The sequence below is a fragment of the Schistosoma mansoni genome, chromosome 1 (genome assembly GCF_000237925.1).
Source record: "Schistosoma mansoni strain Puerto Rico chromosome 1, complete genome".
Classification (NCBI taxonomy): Eukaryota; Metazoa; Platyhelminthes; class Trematoda; order Strigeidida; family Schistosomatidae; genus Schistosoma; species Schistosoma mansoni.
Genome location: NC_031495.1, coordinates 8,305,289 through 8,330,728, shown reverse-complemented (window position 1 = coordinate 8,330,728; position 25,440 = coordinate 8,305,289). Strand labels below are relative to the sequence as shown.

General features: G+C 34.7%; 1 protein-coding gene and 1 non-coding gene across 2 annotated transcripts in view; one reads left to right on the top strand and one right to left on the bottom strand.

Moving 5' to 3' along the window:
• Positions 1-355: 355 nt before the first annotated feature.
• Smp_123940 (putative xp-G/rad2 DNA repair endonuclease family) overlaps positions 356-25,440 on the top strand; it is a 27,596-nt gene continuing 2,511 nt past the window's right edge. Inside the window, exons 1-10 of the mRNA XM_018793145.1 lie at positions 356-481; positions 2,867-3,033; positions 5,256-5,406; positions 7,395-7,491; positions 8,816-8,900; positions 12,025-12,187; positions 13,513-13,876; positions 16,597-17,467; positions 20,557-20,794; positions 22,260-22,485. Of these exons, the coding sequence (XP_018647687.1) occupies positions 394-481; positions 2,867-3,033; positions 5,256-5,406; positions 7,395-7,491; positions 8,816-8,900; positions 12,025-12,187; positions 13,513-13,876; positions 16,597-17,467; positions 20,557-20,794; positions 22,260-22,485 (2,450 nt within the window). The 5' untranslated portion in view covers positions 356-393. The remainder of the gene's footprint in view (positions 482-2,866; positions 3,034-5,255; positions 5,407-7,394; positions 7,492-8,815; positions 8,901-12,024; positions 12,188-13,512; positions 13,877-16,596; positions 17,468-20,556; positions 20,795-22,259; positions 22,486-25,440) is intronic.
• Positions 10,678-10,749, bottom strand: Smp_tRNA_01256_Lys_CTT.1.1. The gene has a single exon. It is a non-coding gene (tRNA).

Genomic DNA, 25,440 nt, shown 5'->3' with positions numbered 1-25,440 from the left:
CTACTGAAAAGACTAGCTGGTTGTCCGCAAAAATCTTAGTACGTCTATTTTCAGAAGCAACATGATTGAAGGACAGACGTTTATGGAACTGTCGTTAAGCCCACAGTCAACGAAAACTTCATACGATCGAATGATCGATGAGCAAAAATCTTCATTTTCTTGAAAATATTATTTGCTTTAAAAAAACGCTTATTCACGCATAACATATTGATAATAACCGAACTTTTTGATGTATGGCCAAATTTTTTTTCTCCGATTATATGCGAACATTATTTTAAAAAAGTGTTTTTCTTGCAGTTAAACCCCATATCCACTATAGATGTTTAAGTAGATTTAAATCAGTCAATCAACATCACACCTGTGGTCCGATAATTGACATTTAACACATTTCTAATGGGAGTTCCTGGCTTATGGCGTTTGTTAGAGCCGGCACGAGAGCCTATAGAATTACAACAGCTATCTGGAAAAATTTTAGCAATCGGCAAGTCTAGTTATTTTTGTTTTATTATTTTGAACCAAAAGTAGGCTCAAATCACCTTCAAAGTCCTCTATCTGACGTTTTGTTCTTAGTAACTACCAGATATTAAATCTAGTTATTTATATATAGCTAATGCCCCAATGCCCTGGTACGGCCGAGAGTGGGGAGAGTCCGCTCTCCCTCTCGAAATGCTTTCACATGGCAACGCGAATATACAGCCTCTGCCAGGGAAGTCCTACGCACTACCTCTCTAGTGGCGAGGGTGTTGTTTACAAAATTGAGAGGACGAAAGGCGAATGTCCGGCACTTTAACCGGGTTGGTGGATATAGAGGATCCACCTAGGGGAGTTGGAAAACCCTGATTCCAAACCAATGGTGCACATGGACTCCAGTATCCTGAGGGAACAAATGGCGTACGAATGAATCGTTGATCACCGGCTACCATGGGAATGCATCTCCTCACGATGTTCCACTGCCTTGTGGATCAGATCTTTAGGTCAAAGGCTCCGGGTGTGGGTCCCTAAGAAAACCACCTGCTTCAGTTTGGGCACCTGGGCAGTATCACAGCCCTCACACAAATCAAATGAGATTTGTGAGGCTCATATATATCTGGTGCTTTTTTGTACCAATATTTATGCGTTTAAATAAAATAAAAATAATAATTTCCTGTGTACTCAGTGACTACAGTTTAGCTAATGCAAAGCTTTAAAATGTGCTCTGAAAGGACGAACGATTAGAACTAATTACAGTGACGTCTGCCTTTGACAAATAATTAATCTAAAATGCATCTTGCAAGTTCCATTAGAATCTTAAGTGAATAAAATCGTTTTCCTGTACTTAATCAAGCAATTACCTGTTATTCACAACCTTCAAGTGTAAGGAGGAATAATTAAACTGATGTTCATCTTTCAATATGAGACTCAATATTAAACGTATTGCTATTAGCCATTTTTTTAGTTTATAGAAGACTGCCTTAGCTTAAAGAGCCCTTAAGTAGTTTTGAGTAAATTGTTCTATTACTTAAACTTGTCCAGTTTTTAAAGGAAGATAGTTATACTGAACATGTCTGTTATACTGGTGGTATTTATCATCGTCTCTTGGGGTGCTCTGTTTCTGTTTAAGTATTTAGGGACTGTCAAAAATGTAATTTAGTGTCGTGATATCTGCCAAAAACAACAGGTCTTTTTGCCAACGTCTGAAGAAACACCAGTGGAAATGACAAGAAATCTTATCCGATAAAGACGTTAGCAGTCACTACTTTTGTTAGATACCTTTAGAGATGTTGTATCACAGGTGAGTCTGTTCATTTTTAGGTTCTCAGTCTCTTAGCATCCAGACGAGCTACCACGTCAAACTTCACCTTCTCACCAACGAAAAGGTCCAAAACCGTCTTATAACCTCACTGTCAATCAGCCTTGGTTCCTAGATTCCTTAGCTTTCTCTCCATTGGTACCCGGGTCTCCTGCTATCCTTTCTATTAGAAAAGAATCAGTATCAGTAGTTGCTTTATTTCTAGAGCTATTCATTACTCCTCTGTACCTCTTCAGTCGTTTATAATGTCGATTGTATTCTTCAACTTCTCCCTTCACTCCACAATTTAGCAAGTTTTCTTTATAACGTATAGGCCTATGACAAAGGACCCAACTAACTCGTTTTTACACGCACTCCCTCGTTAACCTGAAAACTTTGGGCACTTAATCTAAAGTTTATCACTAATCCAAAGGGTACAGTTCCTGATGAATGAAATAAGGAGCCTGTATTCTTGTGTTGTCACCCTAATCGATGAATACACTTAAAATCGTACTCATGTCACTGTGTTGTTTTCCCCTCACAATCTTTAAAGTTTTGAAGCCACTGGATCGCCTTGTGATCTATTTGTTTTAAAAAGTACCTACCAGAGAAACTATGGTCTGTATTTAATTATGAATGCTACTACGGCTAACGCTTCTTTTCGGGTAACAGGATAATTCTTCTTAAATCAGGCGATCGGCTTCTGTTTGATTAAATTTGTGATAAAGCAGCAACAATGTCTATTTGCTGTTTAAAATGTTCTTACCAGAGTTTAGTGACGTTTCTGTGGACGGCTGTTTTTAAAGTGCAAAGTTGTCGCAGTGACCATCTTTTTCGGAACTTAACAACGGTCAACCTAACTCCAATATGTATCCATGATGCTCATCTAATGTTCTATGATTGATAATGTCCATTTAATTAGGCCATAAATACCTTTAAATAACCACTATATTGTCGAAAATTCCTCCATTTCCAAATAATCTTCCTTGCTACTTGAAATTATGACTAACTGTTTTTAAGTCATCCAGGTTTAGTAAACAGATATTTTAAAATAGTTATTTACTTTGACATATTACTTTATTATGCTATTCACTGTAGATATGAACATCTGGTTGCATCAAGCTGTGAAATCTCGAGGCGCAGCAGGTGGTCCTCGTAACTATTTAGCTATATTTTTTCGTCGTTTATGCAAATTACTTTTTTTTGGAATCAAGCCAGTATTTGTATTCGATGGTGAAACCCCAGCACTGAAACGATCAACTATTGTGAGTATTTTCTTTTTACAATTCCTTGAACCATAAAATATTTTTTGTGATGAGTAGCTGATATAAATGAATACGTACCCCACTTTCCGTTAGTTTTGATATGAATTTATTTTAATGCTTTTATTCCTTGTAATGTGTTAAATTGCGAACATGATAGCAATCAGATTTATAGGTTAACCATCAAAACTATTCACCTGGGTAGTTTTCTAGTTTTATCATTCCAGTATCTGCAAATTGTAGGTTGCCATTGAAAATAAAGAATAGTGGTATTGTTGTTACAAGGAAGAAACTATCCCTAAAATTAAAACTGACATACAATGTTACATATACAAAAGATCAGTAGTTATCTCTTACAAATTCTGAGAGATTTTATGAAGATAAGTAGGAACATAGCGTACTTTAGGTCGACTGAAGATCCGCAACTCATTTTGTGTGAGTCATACATTTCTTATGTAAATCATTTCATTTCATGCGATTTTAATCCCTTATTTAGTAAATCTAAGCAATAAAGTGAAGCCAAGTTTCACAGATTTTTTGTTATTTAGATCGCATTTCGACTCTTGGACTGAGGGGAAAAACGAAGGGTTATTGAGTTCATGACATAGCCCCACGGTATGAAAGATGAGTTTGAAGGACTGGGATCTGTCAGTCTATCACGACTCCTCCGTTGGGGGCCCTAGAGACTATACTCAGTGGGTTGAAACGTTGTGAGCCATAGATTAAAATAAGAGTTATGTTTTTTTAGTACTCTTGTTTATTTATTTACTGATTGTGTAATCTTTCATTCTTCTATCTCTCAATAGTCGCATTTTCTTTGTATGGTATATTTTTAGTGTCTTGTTTTATAGTAACTGTGTACCAATTCGTGTACCGATCTCTGGGTGACACTTATTGTATGAAGAGTTAATATATTTTACCGCTATAAAATCGTGATTTAATTAGTTGAAGAATTCAGTAGTCCTGTTTCGCGACGAAATCGAACAACTGAAAAAATGTTAAATTATAAATTCTCACTGATTCTCTGAAAAATCTTCCTGACATTTCTTAGTCGATCTATCTTATTTTTGAAACAAATTATATATAATCCGTACTAATCCTTTCATAATCATCAATTTTCATCACGGTCATGAGTACTCACTGATAAGCAGTCCCATATTGAGACGAAACACCTGTCCGACGTCCTCTGGTTTTTGATTGTTTTCCATGATGTAGATTAGCTGCTAATTGAACAGTCTTGACATATATATACCGATAATAATTCAATATTTCACAATTTATTACCCAGTAAATAGTCTTTGATATTATATTTGTCTGTTTCGATACAATTCATTACGTCGATAGATCAAAAGTGCTTGAATTCGTCGACAGGAGTTAGTTTTATCTACCTCATCAAAGATTAAACGAAATTTCTACATCACTGTAAACAAATCGCTACTGGCTTGTGTCTAAAGTTTAATTAAATTAGAAGTATAATGTGAATGTTATACACCATTCGTAGAGGATACTATTTATGAATAGAAAGACTTGGTAGTTAACTGAAATGACGAATGAGGATTAAGCCTATTGATCATACCGTAATTTCATTGGCGAGTGGGTGAGCGACCTACTCAATTTGTACCTCACAAATCAAATTTAATGCTGCTTAAAAAAGTGAGATTATACTTGAAGAAAACCACAATAAAAAATAGTTTAAGTTTATTCTCTGGCTTGTGTCAGTAACATGATCTCATAAGTAGTTAACGATAAACCATATTGTATCATTGTCCATCATCTACCGATCACAATTCTATTGGTAATATAAATAATTTAACAGTTGTACAGTTTAACATTAACTATATTTCGCATTTAATCCTGGATTTTTCTAAAACACTATAAGAATAAGATATTTATTAATGTTGTGTTGTTCGGTGTCCGATCCTGACACTAATACTTGAGCTTCTTATGAAAGAGTCCAACCGGTTACTCAAATGTAAGGACCGAGAGTGGGAAGTATGTGGACTAAACTGGATCAGTAATTTATGTATACTCTCTTTCAGTATATATATCCCTTAGAAATACAAGACATTTCTTGATCGATCGCATGCACTGATCATTTGTTCAATTTGTGATTGGTCCAATGTACTAATTGACATCTAAGCATTATGATCTCTTTGTATTTTTATTTATTATAAATCTATTGTTTTGTTCCGTCACATTTCGAATGTTGATTTTGTATTATTTAGAATTCAAGACGTCAGTTGCGTAACCTATCCGAAGCAAAAGCAGAAAAGGCCCAAAAAAATCTTCTTCGTCGACTTTTACGTCGTGTTGCTGAATCCTCTGTAAAATCACTGTCAACATCACCGGATAAAGCAGAATGTTTTGAAGATACTGGTTAGTTAAAGTTGTATTATTCAATTAAGCCAAAAAATATTAGTTGACACTTATTAGTTGTGTAAAAGATAAAATATTATGATTGAATCATTATTTTAAGTTAATGTGAAATTTTGACTCAGCTAGCAGAAATGATTGGTTTTGGTTTTTTAGTATTCTGTGACGTGGATATTTTAATTGGAAAACTTTTTCTTGTCATTCCAAATAGCATTCCCCATCAGATACTCTATGTAGGGGTAAACGTTCTAATTATTCCACATGAATCAAACCAGTCTATTTTGATGAGTTTGTTTGTGAAAGATTATTGACAGAAGATTTGCTTTCATTTATCTTTGCATTCCTGCTGACTACCGATTGACCTCTGACTACGTAGTTGTTTAATCCATTCACATAAATTTGAATCCGTTCAGAGAAAATTTTGTCGACAAAGTAGGCTAATTTTATACCTCCAAGTTAGTTACAAAAATGTATAATAGTTGAATAATATTATATAAATGCTGTGAACAAAATCAATCAAGAAGTTAGTCAGTAATGTACAACGTAGAACACAAGACATTAATGCGTCGCTTCGAGTCACCACACTACCTTAGAAGAGCGAGATGAAATTATCGAGACAAATCTCAGGGTATTTGAGTTAGTAACAGTATACGTAGCAGTAGAAAAGATTAGGCATAGAATATATGATTCAAGAAGAAAGAATAAATCCGTAGAATGAAGAAATGTGTAAGGTAATTATAAATCTCAGGATCCATAATGTAACATAGTGAATGCATCTGCATCATTTAAACTGATTCTAAGCCGATCAACCAACACTTTCAGCTGCGGGTCACGATAATCAAATAGACTCCATCTAGGTAGTCTAAATCTACCAACACAGCTCAATACAGTAGCCAGTGATTTCATAAACTGATGCCACGTTTTGGTTTGGCCACCCCTAGCTTTCTTACAACCTACTACTACACCAGACAACATCGCAGATTGAAATAAGAGGTAGTTGGTTATATGTAATACATATCCCAACTATCTCATTCTATAAATATTCACCACCTCATCAATAGATTCTCTATCTTCAACTAGTACTGTCTGTCTAACTTTACTGTTTCTTATTCGGTGGTTCCAACATACTCAAGTAATTCTCCGAAGGATTCTGTAATCAAATACCAATAACCTATGAATATCCTACATTTTAAATGTTTCATAGACAAACAATAAAACAACTCAAACTGCTGCTCGGTATACTCATTCATTGGCTAACAGACGAAGGTTTTATTTGTGCCACATGTCAAGTATGTGTACGACTTAATTTGTCCTATAGATATACTGCTAAAACTGTAAACACGATACTGGCGATCCCAGGGTCTATGTGAAAACTATAGTCAGAACAAGGACAACTTGGCTTTAAACTTTATTTGTTTCTAAACATAAAGCAATTAGATTAGTACGATAATTAAAGAATTATAGTCATTAGGTGAAACGCAAAAATATACCTACCAGTATTGCGTGTCGTATCGAAATGAATAAAATTTATGGATCACATTAATATAATAGAATAAAAATGTCTTTCAATTGGCAGGTTACATGCAACAGCGATTGTTTACAAACACATCAGACCAGATTAACGTGGTGGGGGGCTTAAGCTACAATTTGATTGGTTAGTTATGGACATAACTAACAGTATGTTTGAATGATCCAACTGATATTTTTGAATTCGTGCTCAGACTTCTTGTTTGTTCCCAATTTTTCAGTTAACTTAAGAGCTCACTTCTTATTTATATGATTTATACCATAGACCTAAGGTCCTGAGTTCGATATCCGGCTATGGGTTCATGGATGTATACTGTTGGGGAGTCCCATAATGAAACAGAACAGGTTTTCGGTGCTTTCAGGTTCTCAATAGTGATCTAACTAGAATCAGTTCATGATTTAATGTACGAAAATACATATACCTATCTTTTGTTTGTAAACATCCTATCTCTGCTTATTTACAGCGAAACATGAATTATTAAGACGATTGAGACAACAGTCAGATTCTTATCAAGCTAAAGAAGATGCTAAGATGTTCTCAGCTCCAAGTCAAGACTCAACGTAAGTATCGTTTTTGTATACCAGTTATTGTAGGTTTATGAACCTATCATGAATATAAAAGGTATTTTTAAGAGTTCAATCGCTACAATAAAACATTCTTCTGTGTGTAAAATTAGTGAAATCTCACTGGACATATGGAAATGAATCAAATGTGGCAGACTCATAGTAAATGTTTTAGGGTAAGAATAATCACAGTCATTGATCGTACAAACAAGCCGTGACAACTGGAGTGCGACTGTTTCGGATGTGAGAAATTTCCCATCAAAGACGACAGAAGATGGTCATATAATCTCATGGATATATTGTAATTAGACTCGTACACCGTCGGATCCCGGTTTGGTGATCTAGAACTTAAGTATTTGCACGCGAGATCAGAGGCCTTGAGTTCGATTTCTGGTCTTGTGGTCGCGGATTCGTACTGCTGAGGAGTGTCATTCTACGACAAGACGACCGTCCAATACTTTCAAGGTTTCCAATAGTTGTCTAACGTAGATCGGTTGGTGATCTCGATGAAATTCAACAGTTCCCACAATCCCCATACTGATAATAAAGTCCTTTAATTTCACTTACTTTTCGTGATCATTGATTTGAAATTTTGTAAAAGGCGCGTTTGTTGATAATATAATTTGTTATTATTTTCGGCAAATAGTTGATTCATTTCTTGCATGTGAGATCAAAATATTTTCCACTGCGGATGCGGTTCCGAGGTGAATTCTCGTGCTTTAGGAATCACGGACATTTTGCAGCTCTTTAGATAACGAGATTTCTTTAATGTGGCTAGTTGCTTGCGCACACAAATGCACCTTCACTAGAATGTCGAAAAATACTTTAGAAGAATCGAAAGTAAGTTACTTCAGAATAGGTAGCAATGATCCTTGAATTAAGTTAAGAAATTATAAGTGGGTGGGGAATTAACCACAAAGGTCGCCTTCACTATCCTGTTATTTAATACAAAAAATCGTGTCATCATATGTTTTCGGGTACATCCTTACCGCTTAAACTGAACTAAATGATTTATTGAAACTAACCAAAGTCATTTCAAAACAAGTGAGGCTTTCCAATAAATTTGACTGTATTTGTTTGTTAGTAATGGTTACTTTCTGTTTGTAGCTTAATGCTAATTATTATTGAATATTACTAATTATTGTCTGTTGTGTAAGCAACCATTGATCAGATTGTTCTGTGATTTCTTGTTCTTGGTGCATTGCTTATTCACCTACAACAGAAAACGAGTTTAAATCACTTAACTCTGGTTATTCAGTTATTGTATATGGAATAAATAAATTTTCGGTTGTGTATAATTCCCTTTTTTTCTACATTGTAGTTCTACAGCATGTAATAATGATAATGATCGTATGTTGAGTGAAAAGGCCGGTTTAGAATATGATGAGCTGGCGCGTGATTATCTGGTAAGTAGTCTTCTTAGAGTAATAACATTAGATTTCCCTTTATTTGTTTAGTATTAAACTATACTAGTGCGTATTATATGCGTATCATATGTTCGAACTACTCTGCTGTCGATCTCCAACTAATTTGTCGCATTTGTTACATCATATGTCATCAGTGCCCCGCATGTGGTTCCACCATCAGCGAGTAATCCTTTGAAGACACTTATTATCAAATGCATGCAGGCTATACGCGTTTTTTGCCTCCTAAAGTTGGGCTTTATACTATTATAAAAATAAACTGTTGCACAGGACATTCACCGTCAAGTGAAAAGGTAGCAATCTCGCCTACTTCATAAGCGACGGAGATTAATAGAAAACGTAACGAAGCTTTTGTACATATGGCTAAATTTCATCAGTTACCGACCTATCAGCAGGGGGTAATCAAGCTACGAAGTCAAGTTGTGTTTGATTTTTAGTATGGGGCTGTGTAGATTGTTGAATCTCATTGAAGTCATGAACAGCCCGTACTGAAAATTGTCGTCTCACTAGTGACTAACTTTAAGAGAAAATTTCTAGGGTTCAGGTGAGAAGCCATGACCAGTGGAGTTCAACCGTGTATGGCGTGAGGCAGTTACCTACCAAAGACAATGGAAGATGGTCGCGCAATGTCGTAGTGTTTGATTTGTTAGACTACATTTCTCAATATCATCTTAATCATTGATGCATACGTCTTAAAGGAAATCTATCCTAAATATTCGTTCATTACTATCACTGAAAGTGTTCAAAAGATTTCATTATTCTTTCATCAATTCACCATATTTTTTACGTATTCCAAGTAGATGATAGAGTATTTGGCTAGATAAATTGCATGGAAGAATAAATCCACAGAAATGTTTAAATAAATAGATATAGTGAATGCTCTAATAAATCCCTGCTTAAAATTATAACTTGCTATAAGCTGTAACAAAGCTCCTACGTTTCAAGAGATCGCGATATCACCCAAAACCGGCAAAAGAAACGAAAGGCAGCAACAACAATAGAACAAGCTAAACTATTCCACTGCGCTCCAGCTCTGCTAACTAGAGGGACAAGACTAGACCAAGCCGAGGGCTATGTATATCCTACCATCAGTCGGAAGCACGAACGAACAAACACACAACTCATGCGCATATATACAGTACATAAATGTCCTTGGAAAACGTCAAAAAATAGTGTACTAAAAGAGGAAACGAACCAATAACATTTGATGTTCTCCCAAGTAAGAAATACAATCTGAAGATAAAAATAGGCGCTTTTGGAGCGAAAATAAGAAATTCAAATTTCCAAAATAAAATTACAAAAGTATGACGTTTACAAAATGATTCCTGAGGATCTAGCATCCCCACCAAAAGTTGTAAATGCTTAAATAGAGGGTTTCCCACTATTTCGATTTACTCATTAGATAGGAGTAATTGTTTTTATTAATATTGGTAGTGTATACAATATGCTTTTCAATTAAGTTGTGATCCTCAAATTGGATATAGTTACAGTTAAGTCTTTGATTTTCAGAGATATCTACCACTAAATAGAAGTGTGTATTTTATGCGTACAAAACATGAACAGATAGAGTTGTAAATATAAAATATGGGACTTTTCAAAATAGCATGATATTACTGCACACTAATGATGTATGCCAATATATCACCTTTAATGGTGATGGCATCATTATTTAAAGTTTAAAAAAAATTAATTTCAATTAAACTGTATTCGGCTAATATTAAAGTCACTAAGTTTTCAAGATTAAACGAAACCGAACGACGCCCGACGTGGGGCTCGAACCCACTACCCTGAGATTAAGAGTCTCATGCTCTACCGACTGAGCTAGCCGGGCAAATTTTCAAGGTATTAAATTATATACCAAAAAAGTATTAATTATTTCACGTTGGTAGTTGAATATCATGAATGATGTGTCTAGAAAGTTCTTCGGATAACTGTTTAGTTAAATAAATTCAAGTAGGCTTAATCTCTTGATACATTCGTTTAAGTTTTCCGAACTTGCCGTTAAGACAGAAAAAAGTATAAAGATCTTCAACGTATCGAAAATATGGAAGAAATTTTTATGGGATGTTAATCAATAGATGAACCCAATGATACGGCGTAACCGAGTGTTGGGTACTCAGGAGAACGAGTTACTGATGATAGTTTCTGAATGATTAGAAATAAAAGACAAGATTACTGTAGTCAGATGAGTAGATCTTACTGATGTGATAAAATAACACGCTTATATGCAAAATATGAAGACCAGATAAACTTGATAAACTGTCATTGTAGTAAATAAGCTTATAGTTCACTTACTCTGAAATCAGGTAAGACTTGACTGTTAGGCCTAATCTTTGAGTATCCCATCAGATTTATGTATGTATTAAATGATCTAAATAGCTGTTGAAAAATCCAAATATTGAGACATCGAAATCTGTTGTATTCAAGAAAGTGAGTCAGAAGAATCTCTTTTACAATATAACTACTTTTATAGCAGAACAAATTAATACCCTTGATGTGTTAAGTGGTTAGAAGTAGCCAACAATCGTTAACAAGTCATATCTGCAATCTTGAGGGTACCAATACCCACTGTGCGATTTAAGCCGATGATACTCGGATTCGGAGTTTGAGATTTTACCATTGAACTATTTGGGTAACCAATAAACTCTTGTAGGACAGATATTTATGGGTGATTATTCATTTAAAATTTGATCGAATTTTACTGAACAATTTTCAATATGGACGCTAGTTTAAGTGACTCGACATTGCGTGCACTATGCAGTCAGCAGGAAACTCTGGACTTTGGTTTTGTGTTAGTTGAGACTCACAATATCGAGTTACACGTAAACTAGTTGATCACATTGCAACTTCAGAGCTATAGAATTCGATTAGCTCAGTGATAACTCAGTTGTAACAGCTTTTGATATTGAAAACCAGTCATTCAATTTAAAGTATTCGTTTGTCACAAAATGAGTAGTTTTATTTATCTTTTTTCTACGCTTCAATGGTAATCCACTATACGGTGATACCTCTTTTGATACTTATGTTGTATTACATTTGTATGTTGTTAAATAATAATAACACTAAAAAGTATTAATATATTTAACTCTTAAACGATTTTTTAAAGGATGCTTTCTATTCATCGGATCAAAAATTTTCTGGGGTTGATCTCGACTCAGATGCATTCCGTGCACTTCCTTTACCAGCCCAATTACGTGTTGTTCAGATGTTGAGAGAAACATTAGACTCTAGTTCATGCCGTAACAATTTAGTACAAGTTAATGATGAAGGTAAAGTGAGTACTTGTATTTTGTCTGGATAATGTCATCTTGTTGTACTGATATATTGGTCTTGTAACTTGATTCACATATATACTTAGTTCCACGTTGCTTACAGTTGACTGACTGAGTACTTATTTTATGTGTGTGTGTCTGTGCTAATGAAAATCGTTTAGTACGTTTTCAGATTCACTCAACAGTAGCTTATTAGTTAAAGCACTTTACAATTTTCATCTATCAGTACACAAATTTGAACCTACCACTCTTGTTTTAACCAACCGGGTAGTTTTTCTATCTTTCTGACTGAAATATGTATCTTAAAACTCAGTACTACGTTCTAAACTGTTTTAATCTAATACTTAATTTCATACTTTAATTTTAATGGCCTAACTGTTTTACTATTCAAGTCCCATTCTATAATTCTTTTCTAGTTTCAGTTTTTCTCAGGCACTAATCAATAGAAGTAGATTTGTGGAGGTTAAAATCTTTTGAATTTACATTAATAACTCATCTTAGATAGTGAGGAAAACGTTAGCCGGTTATTTGACTCAGCTTTTTTCACCCTTAAACCTTAAACTGACCACCATTTGAAAAAAAACTTGAATTTAATACCGAAGTGTTACGATGCCTAAAGATTTAGCCTAACAAACAGGTCTTCAGAAGCGAATCCCTCCAATCGCCAGTGAAATTTGATAATGCTCACTTTTTGTTCATATACTGTATATAAGAATTTTGTTTTATTATACAAAAAATATCTGTTCATCTGGCTAGGATGGTCTTGTCTTTGGGTTCTAATCATTCGGAGGCTTACATAAATAGTTCTTTCTCATTAGCATCTGTCATTCAGCCACACATCATATCATCTCGTTCATCTATCAACCAGCATTCTACCCCACTGATTATAACGGTCAGAAAATTCTATCATCAGTCACGGAAAACCTCCTTCATAACAGTGTTTGTTTTTGACCTTCAACTATTTACTTCAGAATGAAGAGATTCGTATAGGTTGCGGAATTTTCATAGTGCAAATCACAAATGGATCTTAGACCACCTTCAGATCCCTAGAAATACTAGGGATCTGTTTCTTCCTAGTATGGGACTCCTTAGAGATGCGCATCCTCGATCCCGCGTCCAGGAATCAAACGTAGGACCTTTGACTGGCAAGTCCCAAATAGAAAAAAATGCGCGTCCTGAATCCCACTGCTAGCCACATTCCATATATTGTATATAAACAGTATGTTTTAGAAGCAGCACTCTGATGATGAAACTTGACAGTCATTTATAAAATATTTCACATCATTATCAGTAATCTTTTTTCTTTCCAATTTTACATGAAGCACAATTTAACCCAGAACAGTTTTCAGATGTTCAAATGAAACGTTTGCTTTTACGTCGTCGTTTAGCAGAACGTCAACAAGAGTTATCTGATAATCTAACTAAACAAGAAGCTGTTCAACAAATTCTTCAATTAAACAATTCTATGATAAAAAATATTCTAAAGAATCAGTCGTTATTTTCAACTTTACCGTTTTCTAATATGACGCAGTCAACTACTACTTCAGAGACTACTGAGACCATAGCTACCGCTATGCGTATTCAGTCACAAGATGTAGGACATGCTATTCTCATAAAAAAATCTCCAGTGAATCAGTTGGATGAACGAACTAAATTGCCTTCATCTACAACGTTGAATCTTGAAAGGTGAGTATATTTTTCGAAAGCTCGAATATGCATGTATATCATTGAAATTCTGAACTGATCTAAGCCAGACCACTACTGGAAACCTGGAAGCACTGCAGAGCCATTTCGTTATAGTATGGGGATCCTCATCAGTGCGGGTCCATGACCCTGCACTCGGGGATGTTACCCAAAACCTTCGGCCTCACACGCGGACATTTTTCACTTAGGCACTTCATTTTGAAAGTAATTGATAGGGGATGTGGAGGCAAGGCTTCTTCAGTTTATTATCTTCAAAGATCAACCAATAGGGTCTTCAACTTTGTTTAATATTACAATGTAATGAATCTACTGCACTTGAGTTCTCTGAGATAAACTGATGATTCCAAACAGTTTTGTAAGACTCAAACAAATTCTAAAGCAGTAAATATCGTAAATTTTGAGTTCTAGTGGAAGAACTAGTTAGGTACTTGTCTATTATGTGAAAAACGTGTTTCAGACTGTTGATTTCTCCTCTTTACTTAAAGTTGAATCGATCAGGTTTACATTACATTGATAAAGCATAATTTATTCTCAGAAAATTATGTTCAATTTTGATGAGTAGAAGCGAAATTGCTTAGTTTCAATGCACTACACCTACTCAATACGAAATATTAGACTCATACCAAGTTTATCATTCAACGTATCTTCCTTTTACGTCGAATAATAGTGGTTTCATTCAAGATGAAGACGATTGCTTTGTAAATGATGATTTTACACTTCTGTACGCTTATTTATTTGAACACATGTGCTGGTACAAGTTGGAACCATACTAAATATGCGCCACACAAAAATAGGTGAATGAATTTGTGAAGAGGTGGACGAAGTAGGGTGAATATAATCAAAAAATAATTAATGAATGAGAGTAGTAGGTAGTGCGAGAAGCAGTCCAGTTAGAAAACTATATCTAGAAGAAATCCTTCCTTTCATTTCAAGAAGTTCCTCTCACTTTTATGAAGAAAATAGAAGAAAATTACAACGGGATCACAATTGTTTTCTGTTTTGATCCATGTCTGATAATGCTTCAAGCTCCTAAGTTGCACTATCTCTCGGACTTCAACCGCGCGAGTCTTTAAAAACTGACAAAGCTCAGCCCTATACAACATCCTTTCGTACCACATTACCATGTTATACACTGACCACCTCTCCTCTCTTTCCAATCAGGCTTACTTACTTACGTCTGTTACTCCCAATGGAGCATAGGCCGCCGACCAGAATTTTTCTGGTTAGCGTTTTTTTAGCGAGTTAGTTTTCTACGGGATGGGATCGCTAACCCCATGCCCAACCCTCCTCCTTTACCCGAGCTTGGGACCGGCAGTAACCCCCGGAGGAGCTACAGGCGGAGTTTTCCAATCAGGCTAGGCATTGGAAAATAATACACGACTTGGAATTCGCTGAGGCAATATTCTTATTACATGTTCAAGCCAACGAATTCGGTATTTCAAGATGGGGACACTAATTGGATTATCGTCATTGTCCGCGATCACACATTGCCCAGCCTCTCCATTACTAACATGGTGTTGTCACTGTCAACAATCCTTTAGAGACAATGATGATGATCGAACACAGAGTGGCCAAACATCTTCAACTCGAAGAGACCAGGTTTCGCAAGTATTGAACAGAACTGCTCTCACCTCAGGATTGTAAACCCAGCCTTTAACAAGCACACTAACATTACAATGGCGCCGAAGATGGTCTAGATTGGTGTAAGCCGATTTAGCTTTCACCATACGTAGATCGCCCTCATATCTGACATTCTACTACCAGCACACACAGCTGTCCAGGCACATGAGCTTTTCTACTACTTCTAACAGTTCATCACTAAGAGTGAGTGTAGGCAAAGGTTCTCTCCGGTCTTGTAAAAGTGCTTTGCATTTAGAAAGTCAAAAGTACCTGCTACATTGAGATAATATTAGTTTCTTTTTCCGTAACCAGCTATTTTCTGATTATCTGATTCATTGTGACTGATAAGTCTTGCTAATTGAATGCTGTACTCGGTTCCTAAGCTATTCTCGTAACCCCTAAGCTAAATCTACACAGCGACTTGAACACGAGAGAAAAGGCGCGAAATGTGCGAGAAGCACTTTACTCCAAAGGTTCATTCATGTACACAAAATATAAGGTTTTTATAGTATTTTAGAAGTCCTTGGGTTTCCCCGAAAATTCTGGAATGCTACTAAACATAGTAGCAGTGTAGTAATCAGCCAATCAGAAACTCTACATGTGATTTTTCACTTTCGTGATGTTTCTGGCAAAACTTCTAATGAATGCTGATTGGTTAAAATGCATCTTAGTGTTTCGTCAGCTTTTCTTGTCTTTTGCGAGGAGTTTTCTGGATCACCCCAGCAGAGACGTCTACACAAAAGAACCACCTATATTTGTGCATTAATCTATATTAGGTATTATCATGTATTCATAGCTATGTCCGATATTGTATGTGAATAAATTAAAGTTTTTCTTTTGAGTAAATTTCTTCTTAGCGGTTCACATAATTAGTTCAAATGATTAGTCTACGAAAGTATTCGTTTATAACAACTATGTTGACATGTACAGTATTATGGAAGTTATTCAATGGAATGGCTCCATGTTTAAATTACTTAGTTGGATTGATTTATTTGAAATATTGTCATTTGTAATAGTGAATGCTCAGAAGCAATTTTTGTAAATGTTCTGTACATATATACAATTTTTTCTGTTTTATTCAGATTAATTACATATAATACTGAGGACTTAAATGTGTCGGATGAATGCAAAAAAGTGGGAATTTTAAAAGGGGACCAGAACAAAGAAATACCTAATGACGGTTTTATGAGTGAAAACCCATGTTCAACACAAGAGACAAATATTTCTACGAATAAAAATATTGTATATAACTCTGAATGTACACCAATCAAACTAGTGAATATTGAAGAATATTCAGATGAACATCAAGTGTCTATCACATCACATGTGACTGACAATAAAAGCCAATTTAATGATAATTGCGAAAATGACAATAAACCACCTATAAAAGATTCTTTAAATGATGATATGTCCAATGAAGTTCTTCCAGAAAGTTCATCTACTATTTCCAAGTTTGATAAGTCATCGGATTTTATTGAATTATCTATTCCAGAACATTCAAGTGACCTTATTGAAGTCCGAAAAGATGAAATTACTGCTGAACTTAATGTATTGTCTTCCGATATACATGAATCAGAATCTTTACAAGTACTTCATCAGGATAAATATGATGAGATCAAAAGTAGCAGTGATGATAACGATGATGATTTTATTGAAGTTGAAACTCACGAACAAGTTGAAATTTCGAATACATCTACTGACTCTAACTTATCACAAGAATATTCTGTCGATGAAAACAATGCTCAAAACGAGGATAAAATAAATTCTGTCGTCAGCGAAGAAGAATTAGTCAGTAATGAAGTTACCTATGAAACTAATCAACAGGAAACTGCATTATCATCTGAATTACCCGACGATGACTATACCATTGATGATGATGTATTGAGAGAAAAAGCTGATCGTTTGACACGTCAAGCTCAGTCGACAACTACGCGTTGTATTTCAGAAGCCCAGGTAAAAAAATTCCTTTTTTATTTGTTGAAATCAAACTTAAAGGTAGTCATTAAGTAGTTGTGGTTAAAAGTCTCCTATATTGATACACTGGTTTATCAAACTAAATCAGGGTAATTTAATCCTTAAATTTTCTTTAACGTCTGACTATCGAAGCAAAACCTTTTATCAACTTACTTAAATAAGTTCAATTCAAAATTTGGTAGTTATTTGTAAATTTCAAAGTTCGCATCTTCGAGTTTTTAATTTCTCAAGTGTGCTATTAACGCCCAGTCAGTCAAGATTACATAATGGGATTGCTGACATTAAATATAAGGAAATATTACAGTTTAGCAACATGAGTATTTATAAATCATCTATAGACTTTTCATTGTATCACTAACGAACACAGTTGTGAGTACTGTCAATATGTGTACTTGACTTCGAGCAACATTTAAAGTCCGAGAGCTGGTGATACTATCCAGTTATCCAAACTAAAGTAGGTGGTGGTGGGGGCGGTTCTAAGTCGTAAATTAGTGGCTAAAGGTGGAAAATCTGGAATCAGTTGACGGCCATTTCGTCCTAATATAGGACTTCTCGGCAGTGCACATCCACGATCCTGCTCGCGGGATCCGAACACAGGACTTATCGGTCTCGAAGGCGCGATTGTGAATGCGCACTGTTGAGGAGTCTCATACTAGGACGAAATGGCCGTCTAGTACTTCCAGGTTTTCCATGGTGGTCTAGCTTCAATTGACTAATGAATTCAACCATTGAGATTAGTCCGTGACGAGTACAACCTACAAATGTCATCTGTTTGTCAAGTTTCTTACAACTTTTTCAAAATATTATGATCGTCCTTAATAATATTTATAGGGAAATATCTTATGGAGAAAGTGATCCCATTGAAAGGGAATACCCATTATTTGTGAGATATAAAGCCTATACACTAAAACAGAATTTCTATTTTCATTAATTCAAAAGTTCTTAAAGAGTAGTTTAAATAAATTAGTCAATCTTAGTAGAGAATTAAGATCAATTTATTATTATTATTATTGGTCTGAAATTCTAGCATAATCGATGCTTTCCAAGACTGAAGTGATTGGCCTCGCCTATAGTCTAGTTTTATTGAACGGTCAATTTGATCTTGTTTATGTAACGAAAAATATGTAATTAGTAAACTAGTTATATGTTATACGAACAAACTGAATAGTAATGAAATCTCTCACGTCCCCATTCATAAGCAATTTATTTATGTTCCATATAGAATTATATATTTTTGCTAATGCCATCAGACCGTGGGTGTGCTTCACATACGTAAATAACAATTAAAAAGACGTCCTTACGAACGTCTTCTAAACTGACAAATATATTCTCATCTTGTATCAAGTTCGCTTTCGAAAATGAACGCAATGTTCTGCCATTTTTTAGACGGTTTAGTTGGAAGAAATTTCAGATGAGACTCTTTACTTAACCACTTACCGTAAACCGACACGTTCAAATAGGCATATTGATTTCAGTCCTGTAAATTCTTTCGGTGCAAAAACTTGCTTGACTCTAAATATTTTTAGAAAAGCTATCAAGATCATTGCTCCCAAGTGCTCTGGTACGACCGAGAGTGGGGAGAGTCCGCTCTCTCTCTCCAAATGCTCTCACATGGCCACGCGTATATAGCCTCTGTCAGGGAAATCCTACTCACTGCCTTCTCGTGGCGGGGGTGTTGTTCACGAAATTGAGAGGGCGAAGAGCGAATGTCTGGCGCTTTAACCGGGTTGGTGGACACGGCGCATACATATCTGGTGCCTCTTTGTACCAATATTTATGTGTTTAAATAAACAAATAAATCAAGATCATTAATTCAGAGGGAGCAAGTAATATAAACGACTATAATAAACAGCTTGCCGTTTGATAATTTCAAAAAGAATATTATAAAAAATGTATTTAAAGAGAATGATCTATTGTTAAATGACAATTATAATGAAATATCATAGGTTAGTACACCGTAGTGTTACCTTACTGCCACGATATGATAAAAGTGCAGTGCACAAAATTAAAACTTTCTATAAAAATAACCAATTCTCTTACGTGTTTCAGTTCGAATTATGGGAAAGATCCCTTGCGCTTCTAAACAGAATTGTATCTATAGATTAGGTTGTGTCTATCGTAATAGTTCTATGTATTAGAGAGTCTTGTGAGACTTCGACTCCGTGCCAAAAAACATAAGCTGCACAAAGTGGCCCCTTAATCATCTTATGGAACTGTAAATTCTACACATCAAATCATCAATAGCAGTTTGTGATACTTTCGCCTACCAGCGAATGAATTTTAAAAGTGCCAGAATAAATCAAAAATCTCTTTCCAATTATAAAGAAAGCTGAGTGACTGAAAGATTTCATATACTGTTAAACTCTACAGTTATCAATATAAAGGAAGGCCTAATTAACTATTCAATTTGGACGGTTTATCCAAACAATTTCAATTCACTGTATTCACTTCTCGTACCATTAACACAAATTTATTTTGACTCATGTACGCTTAAATATATCATGTTTTTTCCCATCCACTTATATGCATATAAATGCATAGGATTATATCACACACACATACAGAATCACCTCAATCGAAATGAAATGACATTGATATAATCCAAGCTATTTCGATTGTACCAAATATTCTGCTTCGTTTCCTTTATATTGTTTAAGCTCGTGTTAATTTAGTTCGGTCATTTATTTATTCACTGAAGGAGCGGTTTGCACTAAGGAGCAAAATGTCAGGAATTCGATTTTCCACTCACTGAAATATTACAAATATCCATATAGTATGAACAATAACCTGTGCCCTACTTATGAAAGGAAAAAATTCAGCCAATATAGATTCGTACGCTCTACCTCGAATAACACACTTTTATTTGAGGGTTATTGATGTTACTTGTATTTGCATAAACCCGTAGTAGACTGAGTAGGATTCGAATCGCTTTTTGAGTAGTGCTCGAATATCGAGTTCTTGAAAATATTAAGACGCCAGTTTATCTTGGACATGTTTGAGTTCAAATTTATTATTATTATAAGAGTTCTATTTTGATCAATCAAGTACTGTTTTCTTATATTTTGTAGGATCTACTTCATTTGTTCGGATTTCCATTTGTAGTTAGTCCGGAAGAAGCAGAAGCTCAATGTGTAGCTTTACAACGCCATGGTCTAGTCGATTTAGTTGCAAGTGATGATTCAGATGTATGGCCATTCGGTGTTAAACTTGTATGTCGTCATTTGTTTGGTACTGGTGGAGGTGATAATCTAAAAAGTACAACAAATCCATCCATTTATAAACTGGATGAAGTAAAACGTAAATTAGGTAACTTAATTGGTTTAAAAATGTAATAGTTTACTATTATAAGTAAATGTTAAGTTCAATCACGTTTAGTGTATGTCAATCATACATTATTATTTAACAGTTGGATTGCTCATAATAATAAAAAATATTCTTACTTGTGTACACCGTTCCATACTTCATATTTGGAGTATACTTTTAATCTGAAGTGTATATATTCACGCTTTACAACCTAGTGCTTGGTTCTTTTATAACCATCAGATTGTCAACTCTGTTATGTCAGAAGAAAGCAACAACAAAAGGTTACTTTCTTGGGTTGGATTGCATTACATCTCGTGTAATAACAAGAAACCAGTTATATGGCCTCTCTCTGTCTAGTCTGATCACATATGACCGTCTATTGACCAATGAACAACAACCATGATCTTGACGTTTATTGCTTCTCGATCTCCTTATAACCTAATAACCAATCAGAGTATGAAGAGAGAGAAAGCAGATCAGCTCTACATTATGCTTAATTCGATCATGACTATAAACTCATGCAAAAATGTACTCTAAATGACTGATAACGCAGCAGCACTATTAAAGGATTACAACGTTTACATTACTTGGAAATAAATGATAAGAACCCGGAACCATATGGAGACAATTGATTAATGATATTTCTGTAATGATAAAAATCTGAAAATCAAACGAAAGATTAGGAATAGTCTAATGCTTATTAAATTATTCGTATCGTACACTAATGGATTGTATTTGACCTTATTCTTGACCCTGACTGAAATTTCGATGAATTGTTTGTTGTATAACAGGTAAACTCGATATTACAATAAGTTGTCTTTAAATTTGAATGTAATCGTTAGGAACACCTGGTGACATACATCAGCAACATGTGTGTTTGATGCTTCACCATGTATTCAAAACTGTTGCTTAAAGCAACAAATTAGAATATTATTAATTTAACTGACTCAGGGGAAACATATAAGTAGAACTTTTCTTCTCAGTTGTAATCATCATTAAATTTATGAGTGGGCTAGGATACTACTCCGGGTGTCCGAATCGAAGCAGGTGGGGTTTCTTAGGGTGCCACTCCTCGTGCCTTTGATCTAGAGGTTTGATCCAAAATGTAGTAGAGCAAAGTAATGAGATAAGATCCCATGGTAAGCTGGTAACTAAGAATACTTTTGTATGCTATTTATTTCCTCAAGATTCTCGAGCTCATGCCCAACATTGGTTTTAAGACCAATGTTTTACAACTCCCCTAGGTGGATCGTTCGTACCAATCGTATATTACGAAACTAGGTTCATTAATATATTCTTCATCCTACTTACACATATTTAGATGACGAAATCATACATACATGAGATGATAGCCTAATATAAATATACTTACGAGTTCATTTCATTGTTTTTATTATTATCACAATTATGTAACTGTATATCATAGTTAATGTAATCAACATTTACCATAACAATTCGGAATATTTAGGCCTTACTATAGAGAATATTCTCCGTTTGACGCTTCTCTGCGGTAGCGATTATACACATGGGATTGATCAGGTTGGTCCAGTTACAGCTATTGAAATATTGAGTGAATTTGATGTTGGTGATGATGATTCATTAAATTGTGAAATTAACAACTGGCTTCATGGTGTTGTTGATGAACCTTCAGAAAAATTACTTCATGATATCTTACAACCACTAGAACAATTCACGTAAGTTCCATTTTCTCAAGTTTTTCTAATAAATAACTACATCAACTTAGATCTATTATAACTAGAAGAATAAGCGAAAGTGACAAACTGAACAATCTAATATTTTGCCATATTGTTACCCTTACTTTGATTGTTACTATGAGCAAGTGAATTATGTGTTCGCTTTATTCCCCTAATCATAAGTTTTCATCTAACCCATGAACTATCACTATTATATCTAAACGAAGACAAAAAGAATAGTAAATTCCCTGTACTAACTATATATATATTCCTATTGTATAATTATTAATTAATTAGGTTATTATTATATAAATTCCTTCTATCATAAGTTTTCGATTGACCCACTTACCACTGTTACAAAATGTACTGTTCTCAATCTGTTATTCACAGTCTCCCCTACTCTCAGCCACTTTTTTTTTGCTTGATCATGTATAATTGTTATTTCTTATGTTATGATGTGCTGTAGTCTGATCTGCTTGTATACAAACTACGTCTATCTGAAATATAAGAACGATCTTGGACTGGTGATCATTGGTCTTGTGTTTTCCTCTTCGTTTGGGGCTAGTTAGTATTGGACAGACCGTCAAGTATAGAGTATCAGTCTTTCTTGTCCATCTTGCGTATCGGTTGCTTAAGGTCATCTATATGCATTGGTCGGTCCTAGTACATAACAGCCACCGTATTTTATTCTGTTCTCAAATCATTGTAATTTAATCATGCACTTGGTATCCTGAGTTTTTTTCTCTAAATATCCTATTTAGGCACTGATTATATTTTCTTATTTATCGTTTGTTATTCCATCTCTTTTTATATCGCTGAAATCATCCCTGAAAATCTTCAGAGATCAGAATTTTTAGCTGTCCAGTCATTTTGTGACAATAATGCCCACACGCAATTTCTCAAAACTTAGTTCACTAGAATTTGGACAGCAAATTAATAACTAGAAAAAACAAAAAACAGTACATGTTCAATTTTTTTCTTTTCATGAACGTATTAGGAGGTCAATAATCATCATTTTATTTATTCCATCCTTACAGTACTCAAAAGCTGTCACTGAAAGGTTTAATTCCTTTTTAAAACAGATGCTTTGTTTTTTAATCCTTTATCTTTTTATAAATAGCTCTCAGTATTTCTTGAATTTCACGAAAAGTTCAAATTACCTGTTTGTATACTGGAAAAACCAAAGTATAATTACAAACTAAAACCTCATTCATTTATATTGTTTGTTTTAATCTTCCCATTGATATTTAGGGCTAAACATCAACTCTGGGATGCATGTACATCCAACTGACGAGTCCCAGATAGGACGAAACGCGCGTCCTGGATCCCACTGCTAACCATCATCCATCTTTGTTTATAAAATCTCATCGTTCATTTAATAATACTATTTTGAAACTTGACTCTATAACATTCATAGAATGAGCATTAAGCAATATAAATTCATCATTAACTTATCCATAAAAATGATTATACTGAGTAAAGAGATTCACTAGTTTGTAATTTCTATATTATTAAAAAACAATTTTTATTTAGACATTGGTGGCAAACTACTCGTTCACAAAATTCTCCACAATCAATGAAAATACTTAGAATAGCTGAATCAAATCCAATTAGACGTCGTTGGATAAATTTGAAGCCATATCCAGGTATGTAAAAACAGATGTTTATGTATATCTTCCGTTTAAAATTTATGGGAGACCTTTGAGTGACGCCAAAGTGACCAAGAGAATGTCCACCTACTAACTAGGACTAAATGAGGGTTATAAACTAGTGTGGGGAATCAAGATTATGATTTACGGTTGATGGTTAGGAATTAAATTTTGAGTTTTCATCATGAACTGACATCAGCTAAAACGCCGAAGCGCTATTTAACCAAATGAATGAATGAATTTCGCGTCAAACTCCAAGACCTGTTATCATATATCTGATTAGTTCGTCTATAAATTATAGTCTCGCCAAATTTTCTTTAAAATATGTTTGATGCTCTTTCATCAATTTGACGTTGATTGATTTCAAATGAAAACTCAATGTGATTTCTATGTATCTCAATAATAAATCAGGTTATTTAGTCCTTCTGTCGCCATACATTTCATTTATTTCTCCAAAATATAATTTCTACGATATTTTTCTAATTCAGATTTCTCTAATGACTTTTTCTGTTGGTTGTTGTCGTTTGTTAACTTGTTAACAACGGTCTTCTCTCTTTTTTATCAGGGTTTCCAGATGGTCGTATCGCACGTGCTTACCTGTACCCAAATGTCAAAACCGATTTGCCGCCGTTCGAATGGGAACCACCGAATGTACCACTTCTTGTCAAATATCCTTTTTCCGAAGAAAAGAAAAAAATGTTCCAACTTGTTTATAGAACATCAACTATATTAGCGGCTGACTCTAACATGAGTACAGTACGACAATAAATTGTTGTAATTTTCTCTGAGCTGGACGGTTTCGTCATGGAGCTCTCATTGTTCTCCTGAACAACATCATCAACACAAACTTCACATCTACCTGAATTTTGTGATGTTCAGGAGAACAATGAGAGCTCCACGACCAAACCATCCATCTCAGAAAACGAAACTCCACCTGAATCAAAAATGTTCTGCACCATCTCGAATTCTTGTAGTCTTTAATATTCAAAAATCAGCATCGTTATATGATTTCCTCTAGTATTATCCATTCTTTCATCAACATGAAATTGTATGTATGTAGTTAAATAAAGGTAGATTTATTACGATAGCGAATAAAAAACCTACCTATCCTCTTCATTCAGCGTTAATCACTGATTTTATAGCCTTTAATATTTTATTAATGCTTAATATGTTTTTTGTAAAGAACAGTTTATGAAAGTCGCCTTGTTAAATGCAAGTTGTGTAAATTACAACTTAGCATTTTCGTGTCTTCCAATCGTAAATAACTAAGTTTCGGCTGTAAAGCAGATTTTATGCGTGAATATGC